Consider the following 10,883-nt stretch of genomic DNA (forward strand, 5'->3'; position numbering starts at 1 on the left):
GAAAGGGATAAAATTTACTTGGATTTCGTGAGGGCTGGTGGTATAGGTCAATAAAGTGGACAAGGTTAGATTTTAGGAAAATAGGTGGAGTAGTGAGAGAGCTTTCATGTTGACTTTTCCAAAGCTTTGTGTTTTGTCTACATGAAGGGATGTCTTATTTTGGATTTTATAATTTGGACAATGATTATTTGTCTTGGGATTTTGGCTTTAGAAGAAGGATCAATGATTGGGAGATTGAAGCATTTTCTACTCTTTTATTCAATTTCTCAACTATTATGTTTAATGCTTTCTTGTCGGATAAGAGATCATGGATTTGGGATTGTCAAAGAGCTTTTTCTGTAAGGTTTGTAAAGCTTTGAATTCTTTGTAGGGTCATACTTTCCATGTTTCTTTTGTTTGAGCTACTAAGGTCTCTTTTTTCCTATGACTTTCCTCTCTTGAGAAGATTATAACCATTGATCATCATAGTTTTCGTGTTGAAGTTTTATTTGAGAGATGCAAAGTTGTCAATCATATTTTTCTCCATTGTCCCTTGTCTTGTAGCATTTGGTGTTCCTTTTTTCACCAATTCAAAGTGGCTTTGGTGTTACCCAATTTTGTTATGGATGTATGCCGTAGCTAGTCTATAGTGTTTTCTTTGAGGGGTCATAGTTGCAAATGTAAAACCTTAAGTTCGAATTGAGGAAAACTCAAAGAAAAAAGAATAAGAATAGAGAACCAAAGAGCATAAATTAATTAACATGCCTCCAGGAAATTATACTTATATTAGGTTAACCTAGGAGGGATAGAAATACCCCCATACAAAATAGAAAATACTAATAAATCCATAATATAAGGTAAATGACTATTCTATCCTTACTACACTCACCCTCAAGTTGATGCATAGATATCAACTATACTCAACTTGCCTAAAATTTTATAAAGTTGAGAACCATTAACACCTTTGGTGAGAATGTTGCGAGTTGATCTCTGTTTTCACAAATGGTGTGCACGCAATACCAGACATAATCTTTTCTCTGATGAAATGATGATCAACTTCTATATGGTTGTTTCTGTCATGTTGAACTGTGTTATGTGCAATACTGATTGTTGCCTTGTTATCACAATGCAACTTCATTGAGCCATCTATAAGAAAGCCAAACTCCTGAAGGATAGTCTGTAGCCATAACATCTCACATACTCCATAAGCCATAGCTTTAAACATAGCCTTTGCACTTGACCGAGCCACAACATTTTGTTTTTGTTACTCCTCCATATTACCAAATTACCTCCTACCATGGAATAATATCCTGAAGTATTTCTCCTATCATCTAAAGATCCTACTCAGTCTACATCAGTGTAAGTTTCTATCCTCATGTGGCCATTATTCTTAAATAATAGGCCCCTACCAGGGGAAGACTTCAGATACTTCAAGATATGATATATTGCTTCTAAATGTTGTGTATGAGGGGAGTGCTTATATTGGCTTATGATACTGATTGCATAAGCAATATCTGGTCAGGTGAGAGAAAGATAAATTAGTTGACCAACTAGACGCTGGAACATACCAATATCATGTAGAGGCTCATCACTTTGCTTATTAAGCCTATGAACATGTTCTATAGGTGTATCAACTAGTTTTGCCCCCAAATTTCTCGTCTCTTGAAGAAGATCAAGCACATACTTCCTTTGAGAAATAAATACTCCCTCACGTGATCGTGATCTCACCACTTCTATGCCAAGAAAGTATTTCAAATGTCCAAGGTCCTTGATTTCAATCTCACTGGCTAAATACTTTTTTCAGTTTATCAATTTCCTCCTGACTATTTCCTGTTTTCACAATGTCATTGGCATAAACAATGAGAGTTGTAGTGTTGCTCACTATGTGTTTGATAAACAGTGCGTGGTCTGCTTGACTTTGTGTGTAGTTTAGATTTGGCATTGCTCCACTAAATCTTTCAAACCTCTCCTAGATGACTGTTTCAACCCGTACAATGATTTTTTTAGCCTGCATATTTTCTTTTCTCCTCTTGTCACTAGAAATCCTAGTGGACGAAACATGTACACCTTTTCCTTCAAGTCACCATGAAGGGAAGCATTCTTAACATCAAGCTGATATAAAGGCCATCCCCGATTAGCTACTATAGATAGGATAACTCTAATAGAGTTTAATTTTGTCATTGGAGCAAACTTTTCCTTGTAGTCAATTCCATAGGCTTGAGTATAGCCTTTAGCAACTAATCTCGCTTTATATGTTTCAATTGCACCATTTGGATTACATCCCGCATGTACCTTTTCCTCTGGTAGATCAACAAGTTCCCAAGTAGAATTTTTTTCCAAGGCTTTCATTTCATGAATCATTGCTTCCCTCCATTTTGAATGTTTTAGAGCATCTGCAACAAATGAGGGAGTAAACACAAAAGCTAATGAGGTAACAAACGAATTGTACAAGGGGGACAAGGCCTTGTACGACACAAATCTTTCAATGGGATGTTGAGTACAACCTATGTGATCCTTTTCTAAGAGCAATAGGAAGATTAGAACTTTCAACACAAGGAGTATTACCAGGAGTAACAGAATTACCTAGATCTAAGGAATCAGGTTGGCCTGAAGGATTATCAATTGTGGCCTTTTTCTCCATGTTATAGCTCTTTCGCTATAGATTTTAATCTCCTCATGTCCGCTAGTACACCTGTCACGAGTTATAGTAGTATTATCAATAAGAAGAGACACCTTAGAGGGAATTGGCACAAGCAACTGAATTTGAAGAAATCTCTCTTCGCTAATATTTTCACCTAAACTCTCCCCCTGGAGAGAGGTAGATCTACCTATGGAGAAATAAGGAACATACTCTTGAAAGTAACATCCATGGAAACCAATCGACGGCGTACAAGGAGAGGGGGGGGGGGGGGGGGTGATAACACTTGTATCCTTTAGGTGGGAGCAAGTACAAGTGTCGATCAGGTTGAAGTATTTGATGCTTGGTCTTGAAACCGAGGACATGGGAAGGCATATGATTAACAAGATACACAGCAATAAGAATTGCATTCGATCAACAAGTATAAATGTATAAATGTTGATCAGGTTGAAATATTTGATGCTTACGTTCTACCACACCATTTTGTTGTGGTGTATGAACACAAATTTTGATGTTCAATCCCGTTTGTAGCAAAGTCTTCTTTTAAACTCCCATATATATATATATATATGGGTCCCTTTCAGCAACAAACATTTTGGCAAAACATTTTTCAAAACATGGGTTAGAGGTTTTGGAATGGGCTGATTTTTGGTGAGGATGATCTCTACGGTGAGATCATCCTCATCAAAAATCAGCCCATTCCAAAACTTCTTGCCCCATGTTTACAAGTTGAAAAATCGTGGACCGTCCATTTTTTGTAAACCATTTTTGATGGGTTAGAAGTTTTGGAATGGGCTGATTTTTGATGATGATGATCTCCTCACCGTAGAGATCATCTTCACCAAAAATCAGCCCATTCCAAAACCTCTAACCCATATTTTGAAAAATGTTTTGCCAAAATGTTTGTCAAAATGTTTGTTGCTGAACATTTCCCTATATATATAGATATAGATATATCCCCCCTTATCACATCGAATGATTTTTATCATTTTCTCATATTGGTTGGTTACTATCTTATGAAATATTTTGATAATAGAGTGAACATCATCCTTTGTTTTCATGAGGTATAGCCATGTGCATCGAAATGGTCATCAACAAAAGTAACAAAATAGCGGAACCCAATGATAGAGGTAACAGGGGAAGTTCCCCAAACATCAGTATGCATAAGATCAAGCATAGAATTACTTTTATTACCTCTAGTAGGAAAAGGCACTCAAAAATGTTTGGCAAATTCACCGATTTCACAATGAAGATCTGACAGAGACAAAGAAGAAAGCAAGACTGAAAATAGAAGTCTTAAATATTGAAAAGACACATGACCAAGACACACATGCTAACACATAGCATGCTCTTTATTGACTCTACTACTACCACTACTAGGTTGTAGTGCAATTGAGACAGTAGAAGTTTTGTCAGAAGATAAAGGCCATCAGCTTCATGCCCATCGTCTTCCTCATATCCAAGTCCTAAAACACACAATACGACGGAAAAAAGTGATACAATAATTCAATTTTTTTAAAGAGAACTGATTGATAACAAGTTAGTAGAAAAATTGGGAACATGCAATATTGAGGATGAGGAGAAATTTGGTGAGATGGCAATGTTCCCTTTTTTCGGACACGAAAGAAAAGGTACTATCTGCAATCATAACTTTGTCTCTACCTGAACAAACCAAATAAGAGGAGAATATGGACGACATATCCGTCATTTGTGTAGAAGCCCCAAAGTTAATAATCCAGGACGGGGTAGGGGAAGAATTGGATACATGATGAGTAGAATCAACGATACCTGATTGAGTAAAGGAAGATGTAGCAGATGGTTGATCCAACCGAGCCATGATCTGACAAAGTTGTTCCAATTCTTTTTTGGGAATAGTGGCCATTTCCTTGGAGGCATGTTGTGATGGAACACCTGCGCCCAATGTAGGGTTGTTCACAGTAGCATTATGAGCTATAGAAGGTCCTGACCAATTAAACTTTTGTGGACAGCCAACCAAATCCTAACACTTCTCCTTAGTATGTCCTCTCCTGCCACAATGCTCATATTTAGGCTTATCCCGATCACTTGAATTCAAGTTTCCTTTGCCCTAAATTTCTGACCCCCATTTCTATTATTTTGTTGAGGAGCCGAGTATGAAATCAATGAAGATCTTTCAATGGTAAGAACCTGATTCATGGCATGCCTTCCTACTCTCCTTGCTTTGGACATAGAAATATACTTTATTAAGGGTTGGTTGGTCTTCCCTATTAAGGATTTGAACACGGGTCAACTCAAACTCTTAATTGAGTCCTGCGAGGAACTCAAATGTCTTGTTCTGTTCTACTAACTCGTACGATTTTCCATCTCCAGGATACATAGGCTGAAACATCTGGTAATGGTCTAACTCCTACATGCTCATGTGGGAAACAAAATACTCATCCAAATTACTAGCCCCTTGACGTAGATGAGATAACTCTTGTCGTAATTGATAAACTCGTGCAATGTTTTTCTACGGAGAGTATGTTTGAGTTGCAGACTCCCAAATCTCCTTGGTTGTCCGAAGGAACAAAAAACCACGACTAATGTGTGCTTGCATGGAATTTAGCAACCAAGACATGACAGTGAGATTTTCAGTTTCCCACTTGTCATAGAGAACATCCGTTTGATCTGGCTCAATAACTTTTCCTTTGATATATCTCAGCTTGCCTCTACCTCTGACATGCATCTTTGCCAACTGGGACCATTCCAAGTAGTTGTTTTCCATCCAATTTAACCAGAGTAATCATATTAGGGTTCTCTAAGGAAACATACGATTGTTGTTGAGAGTTAGAAGTGCTTGACATGACTTTGGAGCTTCAAGAAGTTGCCATCAATCTTCTCAACAACTAGAGGATTGCAAGAGCCAAGAATACAAACTCTAGCGATGCCAACAATACCACACAGAAAATTGGTTCCATGACCCAAATAGATCACCAAACATAGGAGAGAGGGATGCACACCAGTCCCTATAATGGGTTCCACAACCCAAAAAATTCTTAACAGACTTGGTTAGAGGGCAACACCGCCACTGTACTGGGTTTTACAATCCAAAAGACCAGCTAAAAGATCAGAATTGGAAGAGGGTAGTAAAACTATGGTGAGGTTTTCATCACCACACACTCAATTAAACTCCGATCTGCTTGGGAAATGTCTTGAACTGTTCGGAATTTTGCATAGACTCTAGACTTGATGATCTAAGGCATCAAAACATCTTCCACAGATCGCGGTGATCAATTGAATCAAAGTCTGGAAGAACCCTCTTTTACCAATCAACCTCCAAATAACTTGCAAGATGGCCTAAAAAAATTCTGGAAAATCAACAAAAAATCCAGAATATTGATCTTTGTAACCCTAGGTCGAAACCCAAAATTAGGGTTTTTTTGATTGCCGACGTCAACTACCCAGATGCTGATGTCAGCAATATCGGAGCTTCTTTGGCAATGTGTTATGATCCCTTTTGTCTTTTGTACTTCGATCCACTCTAATACCAAGTTGCGAATGTAAAACCCTAAGTTCGGATTGAGAAAAAACACAGAGAAAAAAACAAAAGAGAAAAGAAGAATACAAAATCGGAGAGCATGAATTGATTAACATGCCTCTAGGAAATTATACTTATGTTAGGTTAACATGAGAGTGATAGAAATACCCCCATACAAAATAGAAAAATAATAATAAATCCATAATAGAAGGTAAATGACTATTCTACCCTTACAACAATTTTGTGAAGGTTGCTCCCTTTTGCTATTTGTTATGGGTTTGGAAGGAAAAAAATGCATTTTTTTGAAGATAAATAAGAGGACATACACAACATTTCGATCAAACATCAAAGCCTTCATATTTTATTGGTTGAAGAATTTCAAGGAGTTTTGGGGGATATTCTTTGAAGACTTGGTTTTTAGCTGGGGTTGGATTGGAAATTCGTAGTAGAGTAGATTTTCATTTGTTATGGTTTCTTTTGAGATGTGGATCCTTGGTAGGTTTTCTCAACTTTTGACGTGTCGTGCCTGTATGGCTGTATCTTGATTTTGTTTCTTTATAAGATTTTCTTTTAGTTAAGTGGTAAGACGTGCGGAGAGTTGTTCCCACATCCAGGTTCAAACCCCCTTGAACCCATACTTCTTATGCTAACCACTAACCATATTACCTGTCACTAACCACTAATCAAGCATTTACCCTTCAAAAAAGATTTTCTTTTACCGATCAACAAAATGTTATATTTGCGACATAGAATTGATTTATTAAACAAAATTAGAACCTTGTATACAAATATTGTATTAATAGGTAGAACTTGTATTATGGCAAATATTAATTTTATTAGTGTGGAAACTGAAGTGCGTACATAAGTGACACCCAAAAAGCCCATGCAATGTCGAAATATGATACACGTTGACAGGGGCGCATCATCCATTTAGAAGAACTATGCAACATTGTTTGTTAGATGTTAAGGTGTCTTCCAAGCCATGATACAACATTTACGCTAAAAATCGCAGAAATTGATATGGATGCAATAACAGTCACTTTTTAAGTATTTAGGAAATTGTTTTTCTGAAACTATTTGGTCTTGTCAGCATCTCCTTTTCCCTATACTTCCACTCAACAACAAAGCCTTATCCCAAAGATTTGAGGTTGGTTAAATGAATCTCTTTCCTCTATTCCTCTTTGTTCAAAGCTGAGTCTTTTGTTATTGAGAGGGGTCACATCTACTTTCAGTGTCTTCATCCATGTTCTTTTGGGTCTTTCTCAGGATCTTCAACTTGAATATTTCTTCTAACAGGGGTTTTAGTCGACCTTTGTTGAACATGCCCAAACCATCTTAGCCAACTTTTTCTCTTAGATTATCATCTATTGTATCTACTCCTACATTTTCCCGAGTATGTTCGTTTGTTCTAATTTTATCTTTCCCAGTTGTTCCACTCATCCATCTCTGCCACAATTTAGGTTTCCTAGTCCAAAGCCAAGTCTTCATTGTAGGTATTCATTCTTTTCAGTTATCTTCAAGTTCAACCAAGGTCTACACGTCTTCTTAAGAGTGGACATCTCAGAGCTAGTGCTTGCACTTTTCTCAAGTTTACATTAAGATATCACAATCAAGCACAAAGAAAATGAAGATTTAGGGCCCCGAGGAGCTTGACTGACTGATATGATAAATAAGACAGTCAAAGCTCTTTGCCACTAACGACAGAATCCTCAGAAAGAGTTTGTCTATCTTCATCGATATGACAAACAATAGATCCGGGCTTTTCATGAAGACATAGGCTTGGAGAACTTAAGTGTTAAACTTGGAATTTATTGTTCATCTTGGTTTCTTCATGAAGTCTTTGAGGACCTTTATTGTGTTTTGAGAGCATTTATGATGGTTAGAGGCTTAAACCTTTTTTTCTTCTTTTAAGTAATTAAACTGTGGTAGTTATTTTATCATGACATAGTTTATCTACTTTACAATATATTCCTTAGAAACATGACTTATAATCATGCTATGATGAGATTAATGATTTTTTTTCTCGGACAATTTTATGGCAGGCATCAGTTTCGTTTATTGGGAATGATTCAGAAAAAATTCACTAAAATCCAGAGATTATAAAAAATTTATTTTTAAGCAACGAAGAGGTGCATTATAGAGTTAGGGTTTTGAGAGATGGAGAGAGGCAGAGGTTAGGGCTGATTTAGTTTATCAGGTAAAACTAAATAAATAAATAAAATCAAAGCTTTTATATTTAGAGGTATTTCAATGATTTGCCCATTAATTCAGTGAATCACCGACTTTTTTGAAACTGCGTCAAAATTCGCCTAATTTTGCAACTGTGCTTTTAAGAATGTTGAATCTCACAAGGGGGCCAGATGGGCTAGGCTATGGGAGGTGGAGTTTTTAGGTTCACTTCCCTCAAAGTGATAATCCTCAAAATTTTGAAGCTTAATTTAGAGAGATTATATTGCCTCACCAACTTTTGCTATGCCACCCCCAATATATGTGCTATTCTTTGGTGCTCTACATATAAATTGGAGTGGCGTTAGCAAAAGTTGGTGTGGCGATAGAATCTCTTTTAATTTAACCACCTTGAGCCACTTTGTGTTGTTTGATTTTCTCCTCCTTTTCTCTTTCTTCCGTGGCATTCAATATATATATTTTTTGTTCATTAAGATCTATCAATAAAAGAATAATTAGAACACATTTAGTTGGTATCCTTGTCTAGTTTGCATCATTGTCCAGTGATATTGAGCTTTTTATATGAAGCTGATCTCTTTGATGTACATTTTTTTTTTTTTTGCAGTGTTTATGCTGAGCTAAGTTCCTCTGCCAAGGAAGAGAACCCACAACCTACAGTGGAGCAGTTCTTGAGCCTCCATGGTAGCCTAAATAGAGCTCGCTTGGTTCTCAACTCCCTATCGAAGATGATCCCCGAAGGATCACCACTAGATTGTGGAGATGATCTCTCAAAAGAATCACTAAAGATCTCATCAGAGAGACGTAAACAAGCTGCTTCATGGGTTCAAGCCGCATTAGCCACTGAGTTATCGTCCTTCACATTGTTTAACAAACAAACTTCTTCAACTCCTTCTCAAAAGCCGAGGAATTCCTCCTACAATCAACCCATACTAGTCCTCGAGAATTCGACCAAGAACGTGTCAACCAAGAGTGAAACCAAAACTCGCCCATCGATCGGCTCTAAGATCGGGACACCTGGGACACCACGCCGAGTAGGGGACCGAGTAGTTGTGGGTCAAAAGCCAATGACTTCCCCCCCACCTCCATCAGAATGGGTCCGAGGAGATGGTCTTGATGAAGCCGTTGACTTGGCCCAAATATTACAAGTAGAATCTCAAGATTGGTTCTTGGGTTTCATCGAGAGGTTCTTGAACGCTAATGTGGACGAATCGGCTTTGTCAGATAATGGTCAGATAGCGGGTATGTTGTCTCAACTCAAGAGTGTGAATGATTGGTTGGATGAGATTGGTTCTAGCAAGGAAGATGGTGAAGGGCCCCGCATTTCAGCAGAGATGATCGATAGTTTGAGAAAGAAAATCTACGAGTACCTCCTTACACATGTAGAATCTGCCGCGGTTGCACTTGGTGGTGGTGGAGCACAAGAAACAACACCACCAACCCAAACAAAAGATACAAAATCGAGGAGATAACATCAAGAGGTCTAGCTTAACCGCGGAGGGTTAAGGGATGTGCCTTGTTCTAATTTGTGTACATTTTAAAGTACTTTGGGTTTGGTGGTATACATGAATGAATCATAGTTCATGATTTGTTAATGGAGCATCTGATGAGATGGGGAAGGTTTGATTGGAGCATTTGTGTTACTCTAATTATAAAAATTAAACAAATTGAAGGGCTCAGAAGATGGGTTGTATTTTAGTTCTTTTTATTTTTTTACCATAATTTTTTTGTTTTTTGATGTTTCTTGGCCATCACAAGATGATCTGATAATTAATTAAGTGTATGTGTTTGATTATTTATTTAAGAGTTCAATGTTGTTTTGCATATTTTCACCTACAGCCAATTTTATGGTTCTTATTGAAACAAGGTTAAAAAGAACAAGTCTTCTTCTTTCATTTAATTTAATTTTTTTTTCTGAAATATTGTCTCATATTAATGCAAGTGCCTTATATATGTTCTCACTACTTCAATCTACATTCCTTATGAATTAAAATCGAAAAATAACATTTTAAAGGAAACTTCTTAAGGTTGAGAGATATTTTACCTTTTTTGAGGTTAAAGTAAATATTCATCATCTGAGAAAAGAAAATATATGAACCATATCAGCATCATCTCTTCTGCCATCAGCCCTAAAAAAAGGGAAGTTTAGTAATATAGGGGTGGATCTCGATTTGCATTTTACGATGGGGTGATCCTAATATCATCAATTTTGCAGGGGGGCATTACTAAAATTCCCTAAAATAAATTTATAAAATGTGAGGCTTTGAAGATTTCATACTTTGTTCATGGGTGATGTGTGGATGTTGTTTGGTCACCAAAAGTAAATGCACTAGTGTGTCTTTGGTTCATAGCGTATGCAATGGGTTGTTGACTTTGATGGAATCCACGAAGTCAAGAACAATCAATGGTTGAGTGATTATGACAATTGTTTAGTCAAGAACTTTTGTTTTTGCTAGGCAAATAAGGGTTTAGTAGCGAAACGTGAAAGTGGGTTCAATGGGTTTAATTTTTTTTGTGCTTTTTTATTTTGTTTAACTTTATTTATAAAATAAATACTGATTTTATTCGATTTACCGTGTGTTAGCA

At 36.9% G+C, this 10,883-nt stretch overlaps 1 protein-coding gene across 2 annotated transcripts in view; it reads left to right on the forward strand.

The window, feature by feature from the left end:
• LOC147382226 (GPI-anchored adhesin-like protein, putative (DUF936)) overlaps positions 1–10,121 on the forward strand; it is a 28,512-nt gene extending 18,391 nt beyond the window's left edge. For both annotated transcript variants that reach the window (XM_086429009.1, XM_086429008.1), the window contains exon 5: positions 8,905–10,121. In XM_086429009.1, the coding sequence (XP_086285135.1) occupies positions 8,905–9,769 (865 nt within the window). In that variant the 3' untranslated portion in view covers positions 9,770–10,121. The remainder of the gene's footprint in view (positions 1–8,904) is intronic.
• The last annotated feature ends 762 nt before the right edge of the window (positions 10,122–10,883 follow it).

This window comes from Akebia trifoliata, chromosome 16, assembly GCF_017979445.1.
Source record: "Akebia trifoliata isolate Shusen 1 chromosome 16, ASM1797944v1, whole genome shotgun sequence".
Taxonomy (NCBI): Eukaryota; Viridiplantae; Streptophyta; class Magnoliopsida; order Ranunculales; family Lardizabalaceae; genus Akebia; species Akebia trifoliata.